Source organism: Phyllostomus hastatus, unplaced genomic scaffold, assembly GCF_019186645.2.
Source record: "Phyllostomus hastatus isolate PE091 unplaced genomic scaffold, TTU_PhHast_1.1 phas_scaffold_11, whole genome shotgun sequence".
Classification (NCBI taxonomy): domain Eukaryota; kingdom Metazoa; phylum Chordata; class Mammalia; order Chiroptera; family Phyllostomidae; genus Phyllostomus; species Phyllostomus hastatus.
In genome coordinates, this window is record NW_025334005.1 from 3510419 (window position 1) to 3537194 (window position 26776).

Sequence of the window (26776 nt, forward strand, 5' to 3'; positions counted from 1 at the left end):
GAGACGATGAACTATGAGGGTGGTACTATGGGTTGACTCGTTGAATTCTGTCCCCCCAGTGAAGCCCTGACCCTCACTCAGTACCTCAGCATCTGATCTCAGCGAAAACTGGGATCACCGCAGGTATAGGTGGTTTGGAGGACGTGGGGTAGGGTGGGCCCCCAACCCAGTCTGACTGGGGTCTTTGTGCGAGAACGGCCACGTAAGGACAGACACACGGGGAGAAGCCACGTGACGACGAAGGCAGGGACTGGGCTTGTGCAGCTGCAGGCCGAGGAGCGCCACAGACTGCCAGCAAAACAGGAGAAGCTGGGGGTGGCGGGAGGGGCCCTTACAGGGGCAGAGAGAGCTTGGCGCCGGCCACACCTTGGTGGTGGAATCCGGCCTCCGGAACTATGAGACGATGCATTTCTGTTGCTTTGAGTACTGACTCCTATGCCCCCATTTGGGGGTCCCCTCCCCATTTGTAGGAGTGTGTTAAGGCAACCCCAGGGAACTAATGCAGGTGGGAACAAAGGGGGCATGACCTCTGGAACGCGGTGGGTCACACAGGATGAGTGAATGAATGAACCAGACACAACCACATACAGATGCAGCCACTGCGGGCCACAGGTGCTTCACATCCGCCACTCAGTGTTACCTACAGCATCGTGAGGTTGGGGGGGGGGTTGTCCCCACTTCACAGATGAGGAAACTGGGACTCAGAGGGCTCTTGATTCCGCAGTCAGGAGCCCTTGCCGAGCACCGCCCCGCCGCTGCAGACAGGCGCCATCGTCTGCAGAGGTGTGCGACACACGCGTTCCGCCCCGGGCGTGCGGGGAGGTCAGACAGGCATCACTCCTCCCCAGGAACCTGAAGGAGCAGGCGCTATGCCCCCCCCCCGGTTCAGAGAACAGGAAATAACTCGCCTAATGCTACACAGCTGGGGGGAGGAGAGCAAAAAGTGAACAGGGTCTCAGGGGGACCAGTCTGTTCTGCTCCCAGAGGACAGCTGTCCAGTTGTCCAGTCTGACAGGTGAGGTGTTAGCAGCTGGAACGAAATGGCACCTCTGTTCCCGAGCTCTGGCTAAGGGAAGAATTCAGAACTAAGACTCAGATTATATCACAAAGCTTTTTATTGATTGATTGATTGATTGATTTGAGAGAGAGGAAGGGTGGGCTGGGAGGCTGTGCCCCTGGGTGCTACGGAACCCCTGCCAAGGCAGCCACTCTGCCAAGCCTGGGAGACGCGGCGGCTTACCTGGTACACGGGAACAGACACGGGGGCTGGCAGAGCGAGAAGACGAAGAAACATGTCCCAGACGAGAGACCAGAAGAAAACTCCAGAGGAAGAACTAAACAAAAGAGAGACGAGCAATGTCCTAGATGCAGAGGTTAAAAGACTGGTTGTAAGGGTGCTCAGTGAGCTCAGTGAGGACCTCAACAGCACACAAAAGGAGCTGAAATGAAGAATGGGAGGCGGTAAGGGGACTAAATGGTAACGGAAAAAAAAACACAATAAAATAAATAAATTTTCAAAAAAGAATAATTTACAGGGAATCAACAGTAGAGTAGATGAAGCCAAGAATTAAATCAGCAATTTGGGCCCTGGCTGGTGTGGCTCAATGGACTGAGCACCGGCCTGCAAACGGAAAGGTCACCGGTTTGATTCTCAGTCAGGGCACACACCTGGGTTGTGGGCCAGGTCCCCAGTTGGGAGCATGCGAGAGGCAACTGTTTCTCTCTCACACAATAATGCTTCTCTCCCTCTCTTTCTCCCTCCCTTCCCCTGTCTAAAAATAAAATCTTTTAAAAATATGAACAATAAAATGTCAATAAGTACATATCAACAACTGAATCTAAAAAATCAAATGATCAGGCAGGACAGAAACAGTGTTGCCAGAGGGGAAGAGGGTTGGGGGCTGGGGGAAAAGGCTTTGGATGAAAAGGGTCCCCTCACAAAACCTGACGGACTTAGGGGAGGCCCTGGAGGCAGCCTTACAAACTCACGAGACCTGAACTAACCAACCACAAATGGTCTGAGATGTAAACTTACTCACTAAAGCAGTTCATGGCAGGTGGTAGTCTTGTTCTAGGCTAAAATCTTCCCTGACAAACGTCAATCTCTACCTTAAGCCTGTCTGCTGTCTTTTTGCACCCACATAACTTACCTTCAGAATGTCAAAGTCATTTCCTTTTTCTGGACCACTCAAAGGACCAGCACTTCCCACAGATCCCCTCATTGCTAGTTATCAGGTTAACTGTTGACTGTTAACCATCCTGTACCCACCTGTGCAGAAGTGTGTGTCTATCACTGTACTTTTCATCCAATCCCAGAGGTTCCCCCTTTGCTTTCTCCCTGCCTCCCTGATCTGTCGCCAGTGGATTTTGTGTGATTGTCCCGTATAAAATAAGGTGCAGAATGGCCACGTCCCCGAGTGTCTCCTCCATCTGTTGAGGTTTTCTTCCCAGCAAACTGTCATCAGTTTGGCTCAAATAAACTCCCAAAACTTCTCTGCAGGTTTGAATGTGTTTCATGTTGACAAAGTGAGGGGATCAAGACGTACACACTGGCGGGACCAGAACGGCGGGGCAGGGAGGCGCAGCGTAGGGAACGCAGTCAGCAATGTTCTAGTGACTGTGTGGGGTCAGATGGGCGTGAGAGTGATCAGACGCTCATTAGTGAGTTATGTCATGCCTAATCACAGGCGCGTGCACCTGAAACTACTATACTGCATGTCAATTGTAATTGAAAAATAAAAAGTGATTAAAAAAATAAAGCAGCCCCTCCGCTAACAACAGGAAGATTGCCTGGATCGTCCACCTTGGCCCAGTGTCATGATCACAAGGGTCCCTACACACGGGAGGGAAAGGGGAGGAGCATCAGAGAGAGATGTGAGGAGGGGTCACAGCTTGTGCCGTGGGGACCCCCTCATCCTGGCTGGCTTTGAAGACGGAGGAAGGGCCACGAGCCAAGGGTCGCCGGCGGCCTCTAGCAGCTGGAAAAGTGCACAGATTCTCCCCCAGAGCAGGAGCCGCAGCCTTGCCCCGCTCCAGACCTTGGCCCAGCGAGGCTCGGCCCCGACCCCTGACCTCCAGAACCTGGAGACCGCGAATGTGTGCTCCACAACTAAGGTTGTGGTCATTGGTTACAGCTGTCCCAGGAAACCCCTGCAGGCGGAGGGGTCTGGGTACAGGGCGGGCTCCAGGCTGTTGGTGCTCCCCTACCCACTGGGGGCGGGGCTCTGTGCCATCTGCAGGCTCTGGCCTCTCGGGTGAACCCCGTAATTCTGTTCTCCCTCCCAGCTTTCTGGACACAGGGCATCCCCAACCCCCAAGTGGTGCTCACCCCTCAGGAACACAGCCCGTGGTTCTCACTGCCACACAGCTTCCGGTGGGGCTCGCAGCGCTGTGAGGGTTGGCCTGACACCGGCCCTGCGGGAAACCAATTGCGCCCTTGGGGGGGCTCCCGAGTCACTCAGACCTCCTGGGCTCTCCGGCCTCGCCCCCGAGGCACTGCGCCCTGGACCGCAACCCCCAGGTGTGAGGAGGAACCTGGTGGCAAGTGGCTTAGGTCACAGGATAGGGACAAAGGCTCCAGCCACCGTTCTGTTGCTCCTGTTTCATTGCCCCTTGGCAGAGCTTCTACCATGGTCCCCACCACGAACCCCCAAACCCCTCTGGGATCTTCCTCCCCTCACCAACCGCCAACGGTGGAAAACCAACCTCACTCTGGCTTCGCCGAGTGTTCGGGAGCCCTGAGCGCTGCACCCTCGACAAAAGGCGGACCGTAGCTGTGACCCACTCGCAGGCTATAACCCACACCCTCTCCCGTGACCGGGCAGCTCACTGGTTAGAGTGTTGTGCCCGATACGCCAAGGTCAAGGGTTCGATCTCCCGTCAGGGCTCACGTAAGAACCAACCAGTGAATGCGTAAGTACGACAAAAAAAAAAAATGTTCCTCTCTCAAATCAACAATAAAAAAACCCCACACGCTTTTATTTCATATCGTAAACTACCCCAACATTGCTGGAAACGGATTTTATTAAGTCACATGGTACAAAAGAATGAGGACATTCAAAGGACATTCAGTAAAAGGCTGTTTTGTCCCACGGGACAGGCAGGGAAGATTAAGGCACAATTGGACGCTTAGAAAAGATGAGGAAGACAAGGGCACAAACAAGTAATTTGTGCGCGCACACGCCCGCCAGCCGCACCCTGCAGGCCCCCGCGGGCCCAGCAGATAAGAACTCACTTGGCGTCAGAACAGTGAGAGAGTGGGCGGAGGGGACTGCGGGCGGGGAGCCAGGTAGGTGAGTCACTCCGAAGGAGAGACAAGATGTCCTTGGCTGGGACACTTATTTATTATGACAAATAACAAAGCCCCTGCTGCCAGAGGGCGGCCCGTGTCCGAACATCTGGAGCGTCCAGACGTCGTGGAAGGCAGAGGGCGGGCCCTGGCCTCCAGGGGGAGGCACGGCACGGTGCTGCCGCTTTCCCAGCACAGAGGAGCCATGCCCAGCGCTGCATTCCCGCGCTGTCACCGGTTCCCCAGATCCCAGACCAGAGGGGCTGGCGGGTGGGACTTCCCTAGCACGGGCGGCCCGCGGGCTCGGGCCAGGACGAGAGCACAGCGCCACCTGATGGGGAGCCGGAAGCTCTAAGGTTGTGGGGTTCTCGTGAGTGCTCCAGAGTTCACGGGGTTCGTGGAACCAAAGCAGATGAGAAGAAAACAAAACCGACACCGGAAGCCCACGAAGAGCTTTTCTGAGTGCGGAGGGAAGGTCCGGTGGGCCTGCTGGTCCCCAGAACGGCCACCTCCAAGTTCAGAGACATCATCAAAAGCTAGAAAAAAGGCGCTTTCCTACTGGCCAGTGTCTCCTGCCTGCGAGAGAGGCCTGAGCGAGGGGCCCGGGTGCCCGCTGAGCTGCGCCCCCAGCCCCAGCCGGCCGGGGAGGCGCCGGAGGGCCCCTCCTTCTCTTCCTGCCAAGGGTCCCCACCCCCCCAGGCCCTGCCCCATCCCTGCAGCGACGGCCCGCCTGGCCGCGTGGCTGGAATGCGGGCTGGAGGAGTGCGGGGATGTGGTCGCTAAGGTCCAGGGAATACACCAGGGACGCACACTGGGCGGGTCCCAAGCCCTGTTCCTCGGTCACCCGCCATGGGGGCTGCCAGTGTGGGCGACAGAACAGGGGGCGCTGTCCATCCTGAGGGGCACCAGGGCGTGTCCCTGGGCGAAAGGGGGAGGCCGGGGCCTGATCACATGGTCCTGAGATGGCGGCGGGGCCGGAGTGCAGGCTGCGAGAGGGGCCATAGGGGATCCCTGAGCGGCAGGCGCAGCCCAGCCCCCGCACTGTCCGCCCGGCAGAGAGGACGCTCCTCTGGGCTGCAAGGCAGCCTTCCTCCCGGACTTGACCCCCGGCCCGCCCCTCCCTGTGCCCTCCGCGGCCGCAGCGCCGCCCGCCTCAGCTCTGCTCCAGGCTCTCGGCCGGCCGCACCACGGTGTAGCTCCCGTGGCCTGAGGAGAGCTGCCGGCTGAAGAAGGACGTGGTGCGCTTCGGTTTCACCCGCTTGATCTGCTCACCTGTCGGGGGCAAGAGGAGCACACTGAGGGGGGGGCTTCCGGCAAGGGGCCCCGGCCCTAGGAAGCCCGGGTCGGGCTGAGCTGCCCCTTTGCACCTGCCACCTTTCCGGCCTCATTCCCCCCCGCCCCCCCCCCACCAGCGGCAGGATGGGTGGGCCGGGCGTGCCGCCAGCCCCCCAGATCAGAGGCAAACCCGGGTTTGTGTGTGATGCTGGGCCAGCTGTAGTGCCTGAGGAGGTTTTGCTAAAACCTGTTCCACAACCGACTAAAGGAAAAGAAAAGAAGAAAAGAAAAGAAAAGAAAAGAAAAGAAAAGACTAAAAACACAAAACACCTACGACATACACGACTGGCTCCAGGTGAGCCTCGCCAAGACAAAAAGAACCCTGACAGGTTAAACCTGTCACGCTAGCCGACCGAGGTCAACACCCACAGTCTCGAACCGTGCTGACAACGTGCCCCTGCTGTGACGTGACAGAAGTGGCACCCTGCCTCTGCGACCCTCCTCCCTGAGAGCCACAGACCCAGTCACCTCCAGGAAAGGGAGACCCTGCAATAAACACCCCCGACCAGCCCCCCCGCCCCCAGCTGCCAAGGTCACAAAAGGAAAGTCAGAAACCGTCACAGCCACGAGGAGCCTAAGGGGATGGGACAGCTGAATGCAGTGCGGTCCTGGATGGGATTGTGGGACTAAGAAAGGACAGCAGGTCAAAACACGTCTTCAGTGAATAAAGCCAAGCCAGTGTTGGCTCCGTGATTATAAATAAATACACCAGCCAGGTGTGGCTCAGTGGGTTGAGCGCCGGTCTAAGAACCAAAGGGTCGCCGGTTCAATTCCCAGTCAGGGCACATGCCTGGGTTGCGGGCCCTGTCCCCAGTAGGGTGCACACGACAGGTAACCCCACATTGATGTTTCTCTCCCTCTCTTTCTCCCTCCATTCCCCTCTCTCTAAAAAGAAATAAAATCTTTAAAAAAAAGAAAAGAAAGAAAAACAGGCAACACAAGTGAAGAAAATATAAACAACCAAGAATGTAAAAATGGTCCAACTTCACTAATAGTCAAACGGCAGCCCATACCCGGTCTCTGTCTGGACGACAACAATGCCCATCATCGTCCAGATGCGGAAGACTAGGGACCCCCAAGGTCTGCTGCGACACAGTGCGCCCGAAAACGATGGAATCTTACCCTGCGAATCAACACAGCTGGTAAAAAAAAACGCAACGCTCTAAACACGAAGCCGCACCTGGGACCTGGGCCTGGGGCAGGCAGGACACCGAGTGTGTGGAGGAGCTGGTGACACCCGGAGTCTCTTCTCTACGGTTAATAACGCTGTACCGCCGTGTTCCCTGGTGAGCGGGGACGTGGCGGGCAGTGCGCCCTCTCCTTTGGGAGGGGTACCAGTGGGCACAGCCCAGGACCTAGCAACCCCTCTTCCAGGACCTTATCCCGAGGAAGCAGTTCAGAGTCCAGGCAAGGACTCGGCCACAGGAGTGATGTTTGCAGTAGCTGAGGACTGGAGGTAACTGCCATGCCCACCAGCAGGGGGCAGAGTGAAAACGCCAACCACGCTGAGCAAAACCGCTAACAATTGTGTTACAGAAATATTATTTTGCCTGGCTGGCGTAGCTCAGTGTATTGAGCACGGGCTGCGAACCAAAGTGTCGCAGGTTCGGTTCCCGGTCAGGGTACATGCCTGGGTTGCAAGCCATGACCCCCAGCAACCGCACATTGATGTTTCTCTCTATCTCCCTCCCTTCCCTCTCTAAAAATAAATAAATAAAATCTTAAAAAAAAAAGAAAAATAAATATTGTTTTGCTTTTTCCAGTTGTAAAAGTGACATGCTTGTAGAAAACTTAAACGCTACGAAGCAGCACAAAGGAGACAGGAGGAGTCACAGCCACCGACCGCCACAGCAAGCCTCCCCTCCCCGCACACACAGACGCCGCGGGCAGGCTGCCGTCCTACTACCTGACTTTCCTCTGCTCAGTATTATTTGGTAAACGTCTTGCCCTTTAAATGTAGGTCTGCGTTACTGCATTAAAAAGCCCCTTTTATTCTGCAATGATTCTAGATTTGTAGAGATGCTGCAAAGACAGTAATACCCTCGTCCAGCCCCTCCTGACGGCAGCACCTTCTGCTGCCCTGGTGCGTCTGTCGAAGCTGAGACGGGAACATGGGTACAACATAAACTTGAGAGACTACCGGTTTCACCAGCTCCTCCACACACGTCCTGTCTACTCCAGGACCCGACCCCAGACACCACACTGCGTTTAGGGCGTCGCGTTTTCACCGTTCGCGCCTATTCGCAGGGTGAGGTCCCACCGTCTCCTCGCCCGCCCATGTCGCAGCAGACCTCGGGAGTTCCTACTCTTTCACGTCGGGACGGCCCTGCATGAACACACCTGCGGGTGCAGCAGCCAGCGGGGAGAGAACAGGACTCTTGCCCCAGGGCCCCAGAGGCCTCCAGTTCCCGATCACAGAGCTCAGATGTGGCACTACACCCAGCCCTCCGTACCTCCAGAGCTCCCCATGGTGCGCGTGTGTACACGTGTGCGGGCGCATGTACCATGAAGGGGTCACTCACCCTCCTCCACGTAGTCAATGGTGGAGAGGTGCTGGATCCGGCTGCACACCACGCTGCCTTGTCTCTGCAGCTGGGGGCGCTGGCTGGGAGGGGGCGAGGAGCCAGGGGCGGAGGAGGGGCCAGTCCCGCTGTCCTGGGGGGCGTCGGGCTCTGAGGCCTGGTTCAGCTCAATGCAGTACTCGATGAGGCTGCTCATCAGTTCAGCCTGGGGAGGGGAGAGAGGCCCACGTGAGGACTGGGGGGTGAGCCACAGCCCAGGCCCAGGCCCCCCAACCCTACAGGGCAGGGAACCAGAGGGATGTCCCCTGCCCGCTCTGCCCGCTCTCTGGTGGGGGATGCAAATGAGGAAACAAATACCATTCGTATAGCCCTGCCAGGTAGCTCAGTTGGTTAGAGGATTGTCCCCGTAAGCTAAGGGTTGCGGGTTCGATCCCTGGTCAAGGCACATACAAGAATCAACCAACGGATGCATAAATCAGCAGAATGACAAAAATCGGTATTTCTCTTTCTCCTCCTCTTTATCTTTAAAATTCAATAAATAAAAAAGAAAAAAAACCTTTCCCCTTAAAAAAATTCACACGAGAAAGGAAGCAGAGGCCGGTCATCTGCCAGCCAGGAACAGGGAGGCGTCCCATCAGGGTGACGTTACACGTCGGTCCTGGAGGACGAGCGGGGGGAGTGCTCTAGTTAGAAGGCACAGGGCTGGAAGGCAGCAGGGCCGCAGCGCACAGGCCAGGAGGCGAGAGAAGCCGGTGGCTACGGGGAGGACGAGCGGGGAGGACAGGGCCCAGGCAGGGCTTCCTGGCCCGAGGGGACTGCGTGCACATCGCTGAGGGAGAACCTGCGGGCCCGTGAGCAGGGGAAGGCGGCGGGGAGGGCACGGGCGCGGGGTGGGCGGCTCCTTCTGGGCACGTTCTTTAAAAGCGAGGCCTCTCAACACGCTGGAAACGTGACACATGCTGATACAAAAGGCGAAGTGACCAGAAGTCAGCGACCGTGGTCTGGACGCCACAGGTCGGGCCACGTCAGGGGACTGACGGGTCCACAGGGGGAAAGCCGTCGGTGAGTGGCGCTCCCTGGCCAGGCAACACACGTTTATCGGCGCCCGCCTTGTGCCCGGCGCTGCGGCCGGCAGGGAGACACGGCAGGGACCGGGCAGGCGGACTACCAGCCTGGTGCTTCCAAGAGAGAACCCACGGGGGAGGGGAGTCGGAGGCCACAGGGCTGGCCCCATGGTGACAGATGAGGCTGCTGAGGGGTGAGGAACAGGGAGGGAGGCGCAGAGAGAGGGCAGGGAGCAGCGTGGCTCTGTAGGGTCCAGAGACCCCAGGAGGGGCAGGAGGGGTGCGGGGGCGGCCGCTTTCAGAGACAGGAGTCCCTGGGTGGTGTCTGCCTGCAGAGGCGCTGAGGTGACAGTCCTGACTGAGCCCTAGGTGGGGGGGCGCCTCTCCTTGAGGGGGGACAGGGGTGGTGGAGGCGGCCCTAACCCTCCCACGCCCGCACCTCCCCCGAGAGCAGCCTGCTCGAGGACGAGGAGGACGGAGGGACCTGGTGTGGGGCAGCCGCACAGCCCTGGGAAGCCCTCAGACAACAGCCACCGCCTGATGTGGGCAACGCCCCAGACCGGTCCCAGCGAGCTCCCCGGGGCGGCTCTGGGCTAGGAGGAGCCCGCTCCCCAGGTGCCCGGGCCCCCAGCAGCCACGGCACCCCCTTGCCAGTCAGCCTGGAGCCTCCAACAGGCTGGGGCCCCCTGAGCCCAGCCTCCCCCGCCCCACCCACACCAGCGCAGGCGGCCCCCCACTACCTGCTTGGAGTAGACCTTGAGGAGCTTGTTCACCGGTGTGCCTTCATGGTCCCCGTCGAATTCCAGCCACAGCACAGACTCCTCCTCCTCGGGCGACGTGTGGTCCCAGGACAGCTCCTGGAAACGCAGGCCCAGCAGCACGTGCTGGCCAGCGGGAGAGGCGGAGCTGGGCGCGGGTGCCGCCAGGGGGCAACTCCCGGCTGTTTCACTCCAAGGCTGGGTCTAAATTCGCCCATGCGATTCTCTGAGGACAGGAGTCCCCTGCGAGGGGGCGGGGCCCAGGGAGGCTGAGGGGCTCTGACCCACAGCATTTCTCACCCACGGGGTGGAGGCCCCGACGGCCAGGACACCCGGTGCGGGGAGAGGCAGGTGGGCAGGGGGGCCTCTCCCGTGAGGTCAGCTGGGTAGCTCCTCAGCACAGTTGCCCAGGAAGGGCTGGGGTCCCTCTCCGGGGACAACCGGAAGTGTCCCCGAACTGTTCTGCGGCCGAGGAGGGACTCCTGAGCAGGAGCAGGGAAGCACCCCCGGTTGTCGCCACCACCTTCGCCACAGCAGCCTGGACAGCAGTGACCCCGTGTGGGGTGAGGGGCAGCACCTGGACAGCCCAGGAGGGCTCCTGATCGTGGGTGCTTCTGGGAAACCAGGAGCTGACGTGCAGCTGCAGGCCGGGCAGCACAGCCCAGCCAGCCAGACTCCCCGCAGGCACCGGTGTCCGTCCCAGTGGCCGCCCCCCTGCCCGGCACCCCCAGCCTAGCACATGGGGCAGAAAAGCTGACCCACAGCAGACCTGGAAAAGCCCCCAGGAAGACAGTAAAAGCCCTAGAGACACCCAAGAGAGGCAGGGGCCCTCCCAGACAGGCCGCCCACCCTGCCCAAGGCCAATCACAGGCCCAGGAGACCCCAGAAGGCCAGGGTAAGGACCCTGCTCCCTTCCTCTCCAGAGACCCCCACAGTTCCCACCCGGGAGGAGGTGGAGGTACCTTCTCCCTGTTGTCGATGACATGCACACCCTCCAGGCTGATGGCCACGGTCACCGGCTTCCGCCCGCCGCGGTGCAGAAAGCCCTGGGCCGGCTTGTCCACCTCGCCGTGGAAGAAGGCACACCTGGGGAGAGGGGCAGGGTCAGCCTGGCCCCTCCGGCCCTGGGAACAGACCACCCGGCGTCTGGAGCAGCTCAGCCGTGCAGGTGACCGCAGGTTAAATGGAAGCCTGCCCGGGGGGGCGGGGTGAGAGGGAGGCTTGTGTGTGTGGCGGGGGGGGTGGTGGCATCCGAGCTGGTCGTGCAGGACGGGACGGTCTGAACAGGCAGGAGGTCGAACTGAGTGTCACAGAGAGGGCACCACAGGCAGAGGGAGAACATGGGCCCAGGTGTGGACGGAACAGGTGACGTTCGGGGGGCCGCCAGGAGCCCGGGGACTCAGGGGCTGAGGCTGCTGGGGGGCGGGCCAGGCCACACCAGGGCTGGGAGAGCCCCGCCGCCCCCTTGGGCAGCAGCGGGGGGGTCAAGGCTGCACCTGCGTGGGGCGCACACGGGGGTTGGCGTTAGGGTTAGGAAAGCGGCTGCAGGGCTTGACACTGAGATGAAAAGAGAGTGAAGTGGCTTTGGGACGCCAACCCACCGAGCTGCCACCCTCTCCCTCCTGCCTGGCCATGTCCTCTCCCACTCCTGCGGCTGCCCTGGCCCCTCACCCCCTTGCCCGGGGCTAAGCCAGCACCCTGGTCAGTCCCGCTCTCTGTGACCGCTTGTGCTGGCGCAGGGGCCCGAGGACAAGCACCCACTACCTTCCCTCACCGAGAGCAGCCTCGCTCGCCGCCCAGTGGCCCATGCCTGTCCCGCGCCTGTCCCTGCTCCTGGGAGACCTCTACAGGCCTGGCCGAGGGCTGGGGAGACTGAACCAGCAGAGGAGGGGCCGCTCACCCGCCCTCGGCTCAGGCTTTCGCTCTCTGCTGGGCCGTCCCCGTCAGCACACACACCTCGCCTGTCCCCGAGTTAACTTCCGTCCCCAGCGCGCCCAAGCTGCCGCTCCGCCGCCTGACCCCACTGCGCAGCGCACGGGACAGCGCACCACGGGAACAGCTGGTCACGCGCACTGTCCCGGGCTTCGTCTCCCTCTCCCTGGCCTGCTGTCTCCTCCACAACGCTGGAGCCAAGGACTGCCTGCCACACAGGACCTGTCGAACTTGACCTTGAAGCAGCAGCACGGGATGCTCAGTCACTCCCTCCCCGATGCCTCCCTCTGCTTGGTTTGTGGAGAACCCCCCGCCTGGCTGGCCCGGACCCTCCTGCCGTCCGCAGACGGGCCGTCTCTCCGGGCCCCCTGGGCTCAACACCAGCCACGTGCTGCCGCCTCGCCGGTCACCACCGACTCCCAGACCCACACGCCTCCTCAGGGCTGCCACCTGCGCATCAGCGAGCGCCTCACCATCGGCATGTGCCAGGGCCCCCAGCCTTCCCCAGCCTGCCCCCTGCACGGTCCCACTGCAGCTGATGACAAGGTCACCCTCCAGCTGCTTGGGACAGAAACCTGGAGTGCTCTCCTGCACCCTCTCCTTCACCTCTCCCACCACACCTCTAGCCGGAAGGTTCTGGCAAGTCCGTCCCAGCACCCTGGAGTCCGGCCATGTCTCACCTCCAGTGTCACCACAATCTGGCCTCAGCCACGTCACGCCCGTGCAGAAATGTCACACGGCCCTCAGGCGGGCTGCCTGCGGCCCCTGCCCACCTGTATGTAGTCTGTCTCCACTAGACCCGCAGTGTCACCCGGCAGGGATCGGGGTCCCTGCTCACGGAGGTGGGGCCTGTGCCGAGCGCCACCGCAGCAGGTGGACCAGTGCTCCCGGCAGGAGGCTGACCGTGTGAACCACAGCACTGGCTGATGGGCAGGTCAGCAGGTCCACTGACCAAGCGACTGGGGCAGGGGGGAGGGGAGGACCTGCCCGGGCTGACCTGGTCTGTGAGAGGAGGAAGGGAGGGACAAGGGTCCAGCTGGGGACCCGTGGGGCTGGAGGCGCTGGAGTCACGGCACACCTCACGTGAGGACAGGGCTCGGCCGGAGCGGAGACGGGCTCCTGGCGCACCACGCTCGCGAAGGCCAGGGCTGTCATGGGACGGAGGGGCCCCGGGGCCGTGGTGGCCACGACGACGACACCCACCCGTAGTAGGGCAGCTCGTGGCACTTGTGGAGGTAGGCGTGGTAGTGGGTCCTCAGGGGAGCCTCGGGCTCGCCATCGCCGCCGGCCACTTCCTGCACCTTGCGGTAGGCGTTGAGCAGGCCCTGCTCGCTGGCCCCGGCCTTGGCCCCGCGGCCCCGGAGGGCAGCAAAGAGCCCGTGGCCCCGCCTACACAGGTGGGCAGGGAGGAAGGAGTCCAGCTGCTCCCTGCGGGGAGAGGAAGATGATGCTCGGCGTGAGGAGGGGCTCCGTGGCTGGGGCAGGCACGCTCACGGGGCGGGGGGGGGGGGGGCGGCCCTGGACACGGGCCACCAGGAGTCCTACTGCCGCCGTCCCAGCAGCACGCCCGACCGGCGAGGGCCCTGAAGGGAAAGCCGGGAGACGGGGAGGAGCGTACACCAGGCCGAGGCCGGAGGGCTCCATGGCGACATCTGGGTCACAAGGAAGGGGAAATCTGACAGCAGAAAAACCGCAAGTGACCCAGCACTGTCAGTGGTGTGCTCTGCCCAACGGGGATGTGAGAAGCAGCAGCCTCCCATCCAGCCACACAGGGTCGTGGGAGAAAGGAGGAGGGGAGAGGCCGGGCGCGACCCACCCAAGGTCCCACAGTATGAGCGCCAGCCCTGGGGCCGAGGCCCCCCGACTCGGGGACCTCGAAAGAGCTATGGCCACTTGTAAGCAGGATTCTGGGGCAACCCTCCCCACCCACCCCACCCCCTGCCTCAGGTCATGCTGGCCGTCACCTCAGGGTGCAGGCCGTGGGCTGGCCAGGCCGGAAGGGCCCAAGCTGCACGCGGCACACCAGCGCGCCCAGGGCCTCGCAGTCCTCCACGTCGCATGGGTACCGTGCCGCCAGCACGTTGCCCTTGGCCTCCTCGTAGAGCAGCCGCAGGACCTCCTCGTCGTGGATCTGTGGGGCGGGGGTGGGGGGGAGCTGCTCAGCTCGGCTAGGGCGCTGGGGCTTAGGGGTCCACGGACACCGGGAGGCTAAGCACGGGGCACCAGGCCCGCCTGGGGTCGGCCGCCTCACCTGGAGCTCCCGCCGCTTTGGGAAAAACACGTTCCTTCGGAACTGCAGGGAGGGCTCGTCTGGGGAAGAGGCCAGGGTCACTGCTCAGCCCCGCCCGGCCCTCTCCCGACGCCGGGCCGGTCCCCGATCCTCGGGCTCACCCAACCGCAGCTGTCCAGACAGCGGGGTGTGCGGCTCGTCTCGACACGCTCACTGACCTCCCGGCCCACCCTCTGTCGGGCTCCCCGGGGGACCCCGGGCTCCCCTGCCAGGAGAGGCTGACGGGGCCTGGGGAGGACGCTGGCCCTGCCCCTCAGCCAGGGCAGCCCCCGAACGCTGCCACCAGAGGCCCGGCTGGGCCGGCAGGCGCGCACTGACCTGTGGCCACGTCATCGTCTGGCGCGTCGGTGAAGCGCAGCAGCAGCTCTGGCCACTGGCGGCCCAGCTTGTAGGGCTGGTGCTTGGGCTTCAGCTGCACCTCTGCGGGGCGAGAGGGAGCGGCGCTGCAGCCTCTGCCGGCGCAGGCGGAGGAAGGGCAAGGGCACGGGCCCTGAGGCACGTGCAAGTGCAACCGCTGCCCACCCACCAGCGACTCGGCGGCGGTCACGGCCAGCGTCACCCGAGCAGGCACTGAGCGGCCAGCACGGTCTCAGGGGCACACTCTGCAATGCCCCAGCCTCACCTCATCCATAGAGAAAACGAGGCTCCGAGAGCTTAAGTGGCTTGTTCACAGTCACAGAGCGGAGCCAGCCTTGGGCTGTGCCCTACGGTGCCCAGGGTGGCCCACGGGCGGAAGGAGCTGGGGGCGGCGGTACAGATGGCCCCAGCACTGCCGTTAGGAAGGGGAGCTCAAAGCTGGTGATGGAGACCCGAGGGGCTGCCCTGCCCTGCCCTGGCAGAGCCGGGGCCCCCTCCCCCCAGCCCCCACCTCTGGCATCTCCCCTGGGCGTGCCAGCTGCCCTCCCAATCCTGCCAGCTCCTGGCCTCCGTGGCCACAGACGCCAGCCATCCAGCTGCCCCACCTCCCCTCCTTCTCTTGCCCCTTCTCCCATCCGGCCTTCCTCACTCTCTAGCACGGTCCCAGCGTGTTCGTGCCTCGGGCCTCTGCACTTGCTGCTCCTCCGGCCTCGGTCCCTCCCCCAGAGCATCACACGACCTGCTGGCTTGGGTCTCGGTTCAGGCGTCACCTTCCCTGGACCCTTAGCTAGGGCAGCCCCTCCCTGTCACTGTCACACCAACTGTGCCCCAGCTGGGCGACTCTGCAGTGGTCGGCACTATCTGACTCCACCTCACTGTCCGTGCCCCCACCAGCCCGAGCGTCACTAGGGCAGGAGCGCCCCCGCGTGGTTCACTGCTGTGCTGCAGGCCCGCCGTGGGTCCTCGCCGCAGCAGTGCCCCAGGACTCAACAGCTCAGTCCGAGAGTGGCAGAGCAGTTTCACCTTGGACACCGCAGCCTTGAGAAGTCTGAGGCCACTTCCAAGACCACCTGGTGACGAATGGAGATGGCTGCTGGGGGCCGGGTGCAGCATGGAGGGGGAATGGCAACGCCCACGCCATCAACTAGCTTCCCTGCCCTCTGACCTTTGTCTCCGGCCTTCACCCCTCCCGCCAGAGGGCCGGGCACCTTGTCCTGCCAGCCCGGAGCCCAGGGTCCTCGTCCCTGTCCTCTGGGTTTCCATCTGGACCCTGATCGCAACCCACAACCACAGCCACAGCCTCCAAAGTGGCCTCCCTCCCTGCCTACAGAGCCCTCCACCCCACCCCCGCACTCGGCTTCCCCACAGCCCTTTCTCCTCCCATCGTCTGTCTGATCCAGGGCTCCTGGTGGCTCCCCGGCACTCTTTGCCGACCGCGGCACGTGCTTGCACCCTGCAGAGGCACCCCTGCTGGAGGGCCCCCGGGAGGGGGGTTCGCTGTGTGCAGCAGCACCCCCTCCCCTCCGGGAAGGGCTCCCTCGGCACTGCCCCCACCACTCGCAGGATCCTCCAGGCACGCTCGGGCTAGGCTCACCGAAGCCCAGGGAGGGGCAGTGCCTGCCCAAGGCCACCAGAGTTAGTGGCTCACGCAGGGCAGAGCTCTGCCCACCGAGTCTCCAGCCCCACACTTTAGACCAGTTCCCTGAGGGCAGGGGTGGGGCTCCGTACATACTTGTCAGATGAACAGGGGCCCCTTGGGCACACGGGGGTGGTGGTGGGGGGGAGTCTGGGCTAAGGGAGCCCTGCCTTTGCCCATGGCCCAGCCCTGGCTGGCCTTGAACCCCGAGCCCCGGCAGCTCAGAAGGCTTCTGCTGTCAGAACGGGACCACACTGACCCCCTGGTCTGACGCTTCCAGATGGGACCATTCCTCCTGGAAGCTGTCACCCAGACAGACAGACTATCCCTGGAGCCCTGTCCCAAGTAGAGTGACAAAGGGAACGGGGAGGCCAAACCCTCCCAAACACCCAGTTTGAAGGAAGGGTGGCGCCTGCGCCAGCAGCCCTCCCTGCCTCACGGCCCCAGGCCATCTGTCAGGGGGCGGGGGGTGGTGGCAAAGGTCCCGGTGGGGGCCCTAGTCAAAGCTGAAGTGACCTTTCAGCCTTCCTGAACGCAGCGAGGGAACACAGTGGGCACTGACTTCCTGCCGGAGCCTCCAGCCGCCCTCCTGGACGAGGCGGTGCCCCAGGGAGACCAGGCCAGCGGGGCACACAGGCGGCCCATTCATGCTCATGAGGGGGAGCAGGAATGCGAGGAGGGGGGAGCGGGGGCAGAGGAAGCGGGAGGGGAAAACAAGCTGTCCAGCTGCAGGGACAGGGAGCCTGAGGCAGCGCCCACCACATGGAAGGAACGTCCCTCCTGGCTTTTCAAAGGCACAAGCCAAGGGGCCCACAGTCCTGACCAACAACAGCCTGGCGGCTCACGGAAGCACAGCTGCGCTGGGCGGGGAGCAGCTGGAGGAGACGAGTCAGCAGGAAGGCGGTGGGCGAGCGCAGCAGCTGGGCGGGAAGCTCCCACTGGCAGAAGGGGTGTGTGTGTGTGCGTGGGGGGCAGGCGCTCCCTCTGCCACCGAGCCAGCCGATATCCTCCCCTCCGGGGTAGAGGTGCAAACCACCACCACTGGGGGCCCCGGGGCCCAGTCACCCTCTTCTTGCCCCTGCTCCTCTACAAGAAAGGAGGTTTAAGCTCGGAAAACACGCCTGGCCCTGGCACCAGCGGGGCATGCTCTCCCCGACCCCCTTCCTGCCCAAGCCGGGAGGCTGGAGGCCCTATTCAGAGCCACGGCACCACCCCCACCTTTGGCATCTCATCCTGAAAGGGCAGGGCACTGGTGGGTGCAGGCCAGAAGCCAGGCAGGGCTGGAGCCCCCCCACCCACCCCCGCAGACAAGTCGGTTCCCGCTCATCTTGCCTTCCTGACCCGCAGGCAATGTCCCGTCCTCAGAGACAGCTGCCTCCAGCGCTGAGTGCCACCGGCCTCCCCGCCCTCAAGAGCAGGCGCAGTTCAAAGAGGTCAGCTGGGGGTCACCCAGGCTTCCCTTCTGCTCGCAGCCCTCCCACGCACTGGTCCCACCATGCCAAACCTCAATTCCCTTATCTGCAAGAGAGGGCTGGGCCACGAGAATATGGTGACCTTCCGCTCTGGAAATGCCAGCTCGGGCTGGGGCACAGAGCACAAACTCCGCGCACGCAGACCCCGACCCTCCCTGTCTCCTAGTCCCGCCCCTCCTCTGCCACCAGCAGAAAGAAAACGGGCATCGTCCGCGTACTCTGGGTCCTCAAGGGGTGGACAGCTCCAGGGCACACTGGAGTCCCACCTTCCCCCTGAGGTACGGTGGCCTCAGGCCTGGAAGCCGCCCCCTCTGGCGCACCGGGCTCCTCCCTGGCAAGCCTTACCCAGCAGAGGGGAGACAAGCCAGAGCGCGAAGATGTCCATGGCGACGTCTGGGAGCTGCAGGACCTCGCGGATGGCGCGGTGCAGCTCGTGGGCACTGAGGGACGGCAGGTTCTCCGCGGCCAGGGGCACCACCGTGTCATCCGCCAAATACACCAGCACGTCCGGTGCTGCAACGGAAGCCGGGCAGGGTCGGCTGGGCCGGTGCGCAGGCGCAGGCATGTCCATCAGGAACCCTCCACCCCCACTGGGGCTGCAGCCCCCACTCTATACCCCTGGGAGACCCTGGAAAGAGGCAGGGCCCCAGCACCCCTGGGGACCCCGGAAAGAGTGCTGTCGGGGCTTACTCAAGACCCTCACAGCACCCTGAAGTCCAGCACCTCTGCCCCAGGCACTGGCCTAGCCACACTCCAACCCCCAAAGGTTCCAATTAGGGCTGGCACTGCCCGCTGCGCGCTCCCCTCGAAACCCCAAGCACTCCTCTGCGCTTCTTCCCTGACGGAGCGCATTCCCCCGGCGGGGACTGGGGCAGACAGGCTGAGCCCGTGCTGAGGTTGGTACCATTGGCATGTCAGGCTGGGAGTGGGGAGAGCTGGGCAAGTCGCTGTCTCTCTCTGGCCCAGGCTAAGGTGGGAACTGAGGACTCAAGGAACCCCAGGGTGAAGCAAGATCCCGTGCTGAGCTTCCTTAGGACTCAGAACTCAGCACTCAATACCCTGGCCTTTCAAGATAGTCTCAGACAGGCTTGGGGAGTACAAGTTGGGCATTCCCTCGTGACAGCTCTTGGGGTTTCTATTTGCAGTGCAGAGCCAAGGGGAGACCTTCGGAAGAGCAGCCAGATTCAAACCCCCCCGTCCCTGGAACTGCAGCTAGCGGGAAGGAGTGCTGAGCTCGGAGGTCAATACACTCAGGTTCCCACCCTCGCCCGGCCCCTGGCTGGCTGGCTGACTCCAGCAAGCCGGTGAGTGCAGGCTGCCTCGCCCGTGATGCTGGGCTACCCTCCCTCGAAGTGTGGCTGTAAATCAAATAAGGTAAAGCCTGTGAAAGGCACAGTTTAACCCTGGCTGGTGTAGCTCAGTGGGTTGAGTGCGGGCTGCGAACCAAAGTGTCGCAGGTTCCATTCCCAGTCCGAGTACATGCCTGGGTTGCAGGCCATGACCCCCAGCAACTGTACATTGATGTTTCTCTCTCCTCTATCTCCCTTCCTTCCCTCTCTAAAAATAAATAAATAAAATCTTAAAAAAAAAAAAAAGAAAAGAAAAAGAAAGGCACAGTTTATCATTAATACAAGGGAAAGCATTTTTTGGATACCCAGTCTGTTCCCTAACAGCTACTTTCTTAAGAGACCATAAGATCATCTCCAGGATGCTGAGATTCAGACCCACTTTTCAGGTGGGGAAAACTGAGGCACTGAGGGCTCCAGTATCCTGTGACTTAACCTCTCCAGGAGCCAATTTCCCTCCAAGAAAATGAAGATAAGGATCCCTGCTTTCAAAAGGGTGTTTGTGACAAAGAAATCCAACAAAGAAAGTGAATGCGTCATTTTTCACTCATGAACTTTGAACTTCACAGCTATGTGAGACACGCTCATTTTACAAATGAGGAAAAGGAGATTCAGAAGAGTACCCAACTTGGCCAGTAGCCTAGTAACAGAACCCAGGTCCTCTGGTTGACTTGGGTCACTTTTGCATGCCTCAACACATCTTATTTGTTAATTAACGCCTAAGATTCTCTTTAATGGAAGAGATGAGAAGCCAGGGCCACATCCCTGGGGCTGGGGCCCCAAGAGGGTATGGTGGGGAGATGGAGACAGGGACCCACCTCGGGCTCCCACGGAGGACACGCTGCTTCGATGGGACCGCTCAGCGGGGCCGGGCTGCCCGGCAATGTCTTCCGTCCCGTCCATCTGCAGAGGGAAAGAAAAAGAGCTGTAACTGGGGGTCCGGGGATGGGGTGGCTGGGGAAGCTGTCAAAGAGGAAGGGAAGGGTCCCGGGCTGATCTGTGAAAACGAGCAACCGGGGCTGGAGGCACTGGTGCGCAGACTAGAGGGGTGGAGGTGAGCGGGGTCCTCAGCCAACTCCAGGTCAGGGCTGGTGGGAGGACCAGGCCGTGATGGCCCCCAGGGCGGTGGAAGCTCGGCTCGCCGGCTAGCCCTGGTGGGGCACGGCGCAACCGCGTCGCAGCGGGGGGCCAGCGCACGGCGTCGCCGCGCCCTCACCTCGCAGGGACGCAGCGCCAGCCGCCTCAGCCCAGGTCGCTGCCTTGACTCCGACCCCCAGCACCGGTTCGGGCTCTGCCGTCCACGGAGACTCCAGCTCCCCTTTCGGCACCCAGCACCCCGGGTGCGACGCGGAAGCCGGAGCAGAGGAAGCGCGGGGCGCAGGGCCCCACCTCCCCGGCCCGCGGGAGCCAATGGGAGCCTGAGGCCGCCACGCACGCGCCCTGCGGTGCCTGCGCGCTCAGGGTCCCCCCACGCCCAACCCCGAGGTCCTGCGCAAGATCGGGACGACCTGGTCACACATCTCTTGTTTGTCTGGGCACCTCCTGGGACGGCCGCACTAAGAACCAGCCCCGTCACCTACCCGAGTGACTAAGGGCGAGTGGCACTCACACCGATGGCCTGTAACAGGGTGTGGAAAGTTCAAGGCTATTGGGGCTCTGGGCGTGAGCCCTGGCACTTACTTGCGTGTGACTTTGGGTCTGTCCCCCTCACCTGTAAAATGGAGATGCTAACTAGGATGCGTCAGGGGTTCCCACTGTGCTGGGCTTGGGTAAAGGTGACACAGGCAATGACCTGTACTGCAGAGCCCCCACCCCTGTGGCCAGGAGGGGTGATGGGCTCTTTTCCATGGTCAGAAGACTGGGTCCCCGTCCTGACTCACCCTGGACAAGTCCCTTTCCCTCTGGGCCCGTTTCCTTCATCTGCAAAATGAGGATGACCTCCAAGGACCCTCAAATTATATGCCAGAAACGCAGGCGGGGCACACTTGTTTTTCCAGGGAGCGGTCACATGAGCCCTTGCTATCTGAGACACGCAGCCTCGGAGACCTTGAGGCCTTTCCCGGCTGGGAAAAGGAACGGGGCCTGGAAGAGCAGGTGTGAAACCACCTACCCCCAGGGTCACGTCACCAATGTGCCCTGGCAACTCAGCATGCATGTGCCTGATGTGTGTGTCTCAGGGAGAAAAACAAGTCCGTGGGGTGCCTTCCCGAGCCAGAGGTGCAAGAGCTTGTTCCAGGTGACAGCAATGAACTTGATGATGGGCAGAACCAGGAGAAGTCTGAGGGCGGGTGGGGGTGAGCTTGCCAGGCCCTGACTTCTTGGCACTGGAATGGAGCTCTAGCTCCTAGTCCAGGCCTGGCTTCCTCGGGATCTGAGATAGCGCCTAGCCTGCCCGCCTGGACCCACACTGCCCGTTATGACATCTTCCTTCCCCGCATGAACTCGGGACTCAGGGAAGTCAGATGTGAGCTGGAGAGGAGGGTAGCAGTGGGAACAGGCATTTCCCTCCTGGTTCTCAGCTCTGTGACCCTCTCAGATCAGGACACAGTGGTTCGGTGGCCTCCCTAAACCCACGCAGCAAAGTGGGAATACAGTTCAAGGTTGTTGAGTGCTTGCTGGGTGTGGGCCCTGGGCCAGGGCAGGGGGTGGAGACCTGGGTGATACGTAGAAGCTGGTGTTATGGTTGAGTTGGGGAGTGCAGGGAGAGAGGAGAGAGGGAAGCCCAGGAGGAACACATGTTTAAAACCACAGAGATGAGCCCTGATCCGTGTGGCTCCGTTGGTTCAGCTTTGTTCCGCATAAGCGAAAGGTCGCCGGGTTGATCCCCAGTCAAGGGCACATGCCTGGGTTGTGGGTTCGGTCACTGGTCAGGGCGTGTACAGGAGGCAACCAATCGACATTTCTCTCTCACATCCATGTTTCTCTCCCTCTCTTTCTCCCTCCCTTCCCCCCCTCTAAAATAAAAATAATATGTTTATTTATTTATTTATTTTTAGAGAGGGGGAGGGAGGGAGGGAGGGAGAAGGAGCGGGAGAGAAACATCGATGAGTAAGAGACACATCCATCAGTTGCCTCTCGCACACCACCAACCAGAGACCCAGTCCGCAACCCAGACCTGCGCCCTGACCCGGAATCAAACCAGCAACCTTTCGGTTGGCAGGTTGGCGCTCAGTCCACTGAGCCACACCAGCCCAGGTTAAACTTTATTTATTTATTTATTTTTAAAGATTCTATTTATTTATTTTTAGGGACGGAAGGGAGGGAGATAGAGAGAGAGAAACATCAATGTGCGGTTGCTGGGGGTTATGGCCTGCAACCCAGGCATGTACCCTGGCCGGGAATCGAACCTACAACACCTTGGTTCACAGCCCCCACTCAATCCACTGAGCTAGGCCAGCCAGCGCTTAAAATTTATTTTTAAAAACCAAAAACCTACACAGATGACAGGATTGCCTTAAAAAGTTAAAACTGCCACAGGCTGGAAGGAAGGGTCCTTAATGCCTGAGCACCTACTGTGTGCTAGGCCCTTTCCCGCGTGTCCTCAGGTCGCCAGCTCGCGGACCCTGGGAGCGGAAACCGGAACAACAGAGCTGCCGCCCGTGGAGCACGCACAATGCGCCAGACCCACCCCCCCGCCAAGTGCTTTTAATCCTGACGACTCACTGAGGTGTGTATTACATGTCCACTCCATGGAGGCATAAAACAGGACCAGAGGGGCTAAATAGCAAAGCTGAGGTCTGGCGTGTGTGTGTGCGTGCGGTGGTGGTGAGGAGGCTGGAGCCCAGGTCCAGCGAGGAGGGGCAGCGGAGACTCCTGAAGGCATTCCAGGCGGTGGGAACTGTGGGGCACGATCAGGACACCCGGGGAGCCCCGGCAACCCAACTGACAGGTGAGGCTGGGAAGGCGGGGTGGCACCCCGTGGGAGGGTGAGTGCCAGGGTGACGGGTGTGTGGTGGGTTTCGCGGGCTGGGAGGGGGTTTCAGAGGCTGTGAGCTAGAAAGCGAGGAGACTAGAGCTCCGCTCTGCCAGGCAGGGGGCTAACCTGGTGGCACTTGCTGGGAGCTGGAGAAGAGCAAGCCAGGGCCGGGGCTGTCCTTCCGCAAGGCTTTGGGGCATGCTAACTGGTCTCCCATGAACCCATGAACCGGAGTGGTAAGGCGGGGTTAGAGAAGAGTGTGGGCCCATTCGGAAGTGAGGGGACAGCTGACAGGCCTGTGGAGGCCTTAGAGTCAGCACAGCTGGGCTGGTCCCCTACTTTTGCAAGCATTAAAGACCCTGAGGCCCCCAGAAGGGAATGCTCAACGTCACTCAGGAGAGAATGAGCAGTAGCATTGCAGCCCAGCTCCCCTCCCCCTCCCCACCAGAGGCCAGTGCTCAGAGAGGTGCTGGGGGCGGCCCAAGGAGCCCTGGGCAACTCAGGAGGAGGGGTCAGAGGTGAAACCCTGCTTCCTAGAGCCTGTCTCCCCGGGAGAAAGTGGTGCGGTGGGTGGGATCTGCTCAGGCGCAGGGAGGGCAAGCAGGACTGGCTCTCCGGCCTCTCAGGGAGCCTAAGACCTGCAGCGGGCCCTGCAGAGGCGGGTGGGGCACTGTCGGGCCTCTGCTCTCTGGGGCTCTGTGGAGGTGCGGGAGAGGGCTGGAGCCCCAGGGCCGGCACAGGGCTGTCTGCCGATGCTGCCCCTCGACTCGTCCACTTGTTCTTTTCTTAAAGAAGTTTTATTTATTGATTTTTAGAGAGGATGGGAGAGAGGAAAAACAACATTGATTCATTGTTCCACTTATTTATGCATTCATTGGTTGATTCTTTTAATTTTTTAAAATTTATTTATTTTTAGAGAGAGGGGAAGAGAAGGAGAAAGAGAGGGACAGAAACATCAGTGTGTGGGTGCCTCTCACATGCCCCCTTCTGGGGACCTGGCCTGTAACCCAGTCATGTGCCCTGACCCGGAATCAAACTTTCGGTTCATAGGCCAGCACGTAAGCCACTGAGCCACACCAGCCAGGGCTTACAGGCAATACTAATGCCCTTTCCTCCTGGAATGGTGGTGAGATGTGAGGGAAAGGGAGGGCTCAGGACCACTCTAAGCGTGGTGCCCGCATCTGGGGCTCCACGGACTTCTACGGGCAGTGGGTGCTGAGCCCAGATCTCTGAGCCCTCTGTGCGCGATCCTCTCCGGCCCTTCTTCCCTCTCGTCCCCCAGCGCCCCGCCATGTCAGTTTGGGTTGTCATTGTCCAAAAAGATATGGGCAGCCCTGGCTGGTGTAGCTCAGTGGACTGAGCGAGGGCCTGCACACCAAAAGGTTGCACGGTCGGACTTCCGGCAAGATGGAGGCATAGGTGGACGCACCGTACCTCCACGCACAACCAAGATTAGAACAACAACAATTTAGAAGCAGAATAACACCCAGAACTGATAGAGAATTTATCTGAATGGAAGTCGGACAGCCAAGAAGTTGAAGTAGACCCGTTCATCCAGACCGGTAGGAGGGGCAGAGAGGAGCAGCCGGGCGTGGGGCACGGCACGCGGAGAATGGGGAGAACTGGGCGCATAAGGCAACCGGGAGGGAGCGCGTAAGGCATCCGGGGCGCACAAGATCGCAGCAGGTGGACCCTGAGTACGCCAGCAGTGGCTGGCGGACCTAGTGAGGCAGCGATCGTGGACCAGGGCAAAGCGCACAACCAAGGATCCCAGGGAAGGGACTGAGGTCCCAGGAGAACAGAGCTACCTCAATTGTTCCCTCCCGCCCCCGCCCCCACCCCCACATACAATGTCACAATCTAGCAACTGGGGTGCCCAGCCCTGGTGAACACCTAAGGCTCCGCCCCTCACCATAACAAGAGCGACCAAACCAAAAAGAGAGAGAGAGAGAGAGAGAGAGAGAGACATGTCTCAAACAGAAGAACAGATCAATGCCCCAGGACTCATCCTTTTGAGCGACTAAGAGATAGCCAATCTATCAGATGCACCATTCAAAACACTGGTGATCAGGAAGCTCACAGAATTGGTTGATTTTGGGCACAAATTAGATGAAAAAATGCAGGTTACCATAAAAAGGATGAAGGAAGATGCACAGAGAACCAATAGTGATGGGAAGGAAACTGGGACTCAAAACAATAGAGTGGACTAGAAGGAAGAAAAAAACAACCAAACAGGAAAGAATGGAGAAATAAGAATTCAAAAAAACGAGGAGAAGCTTAGGAACCTCCAGGACATCTTTAAATGTTCTAACATCCGAATTATAGGGGTACCAGAAGGGGAAAAGGAAAAGCAACAGATTGAGCACGTATTTGAACAAATAATAAAGGAGAACTTCCCCAGTCTGGCAAAGGAAATAGACTTCCAGGAAGTCCAGGAAGCTCAGAGAGCCCCAAAGAAGTTGGACCCAAGAAGAAACACACCAAGGCACATCATAATGACATTAGCCAAGGTAAAAATGAAGGAGAGAATCCTAGAAGCAGCAAGAGACAAGGAGACAGTAACCTACAAAGGAGTTCCCATCAGACTGTCAGCTGATTTCTCAAAAGAGACCTTACAGGCAAGAAGGGGCTGGAAAGAAGTATTCCAAGTCATGAAAGACAAGGACCTACATTCCAGATTGCTCTATCCAGCAAAGCTTTCATTTAGAATGGAAGAGCAGATAAAGTGCTTCTCAGATAAGGTCAAGTTAAAGGAGTTCATCATCACCAAGCCCTTATTTTATGAAACGTTAAAGGGACTTATCTAAGAAAAGAAGATAAAGAAAAAACATGTATAGTCAAAGGACAGCAAACTCACAATTATTAACAACCACACCTAAAGCAAAACCAAAAGAAACTAAGCAAACAACTAGAACAGGAACAGAACCACAGAAATGGAGGTCACATGGAGGGTTAGCAACAGGGGAGTGGGAGGAGGAGAGAGGGGGGAAAGGTACAGAGAATGAGTAGCATAGATTGTAGATTGAAAATAGATAGGGGGAGGGTAAGAATAGTATGGGAAATGTAGAAGCTAAAGGACTTATAAGTATGACACATGCACATGAACTAAAGGGGGGGAAGTGGGTGGGAGAGGGTGTGCAGGGTGGAGGGGAGTAAAGGGGGGAAAATGGGACAACTGTAATAGCATAATCAATAAATATATTTTTAAAAAAAGGTTGCAGGTTCGATTCCTAGTCAGGGCACATGCCTGGGTTGCAGGCCAGGGCCCCAGTGGAGGGCTCATGAGAGGCAGCCACATATTGATGTTTCTCTCCCTCTCTCCTTCTTTTCCCCTCTCTAAAAATAAATAAATAAAATCTTAAAAAAAAAAAAGAAACGGGCAGTGAAAGCCTGGTCACCCTAAAGCGGAGAGGCACACGCCCTTTATACAGTCAAAACCTCCATCTTTCCCTGGGGAACAGGCCCTGCGGTGAGGAGGCCAGAGGAGGCTGTTTAGACTCTCGTGGGGGCAGAGCCAGCAATCTGGGGGAAGGCCTTCCTCCCCCGCTGCCAGCTTCCTGGCTCCCCAGTGCCCAGGAAGACCTCCCACTGGGCCTGCCCCTGGTGGCGGCCTGGCTCCAGCTGCCCAGCCTCCTTACCTGCCTGGGGTCGCCTGGTGCGGTGCGTGGTGGTGACGTGGGGACCCGTGGGGATACAGGCTGGGCTGGGCCGGGCAGGCAGGGCCTCGGCCCCAGGCAGACTCCCTGAACCCGAGCTCACTGGGGCGGCCTGGGGAGCACCCAGCCAGGGGCCTGGGCCTGGCTGCCGGTCCTGGCCGTACTTCGAGGGCAGCGCTGGCTAGCAGGGCGGGCAGGTCGCCG

General features: G+C 60.4%; 1 protein-coding gene across 2 annotated transcripts; it reads right to left on the reverse strand.

Annotated features, from left to right (window-relative positions):
- Window positions 1-3975: 3975 nt before the first annotated feature.
- FRMD8 (FERM domain containing 8) lies at window positions 3976-26691 on the reverse strand. Of its 2 annotated transcripts, none has more exons than XM_045854910.1 (11): window positions 26555-26691; window positions 19819-19903; window positions 18000-18167; window positions 14508-14609; window positions 14151-14209; window positions 13864-14030; window positions 13103-13327; window positions 10930-11053; window positions 9950-10093; window positions 8146-8350; window positions 3976-5560 (listed from the first exon to the last, which is right to left on the reverse strand). In XM_045854910.1, exons 2-11 carry the CDS (start codon window positions 19901-19903, stop codon window positions 5442-5444), a joined length of 1398 nt encoding a protein of 465 aa, XP_045710866.1. In that variant the 5' UTR covers window positions 26555-26691; the 3' UTR covers window positions 3976-5441. The 2 variants fall into 2 exon arrangements, with proteins under 2 accessions (XP_045710866.1, XP_045710865.1); XM_045854909.1 differs by lacking the exon at window positions 26555-26691 and adding an exon at window positions 20217-20409.
- Between the last annotated feature and the right edge of the window lie 85 nt (window positions 26692-26776).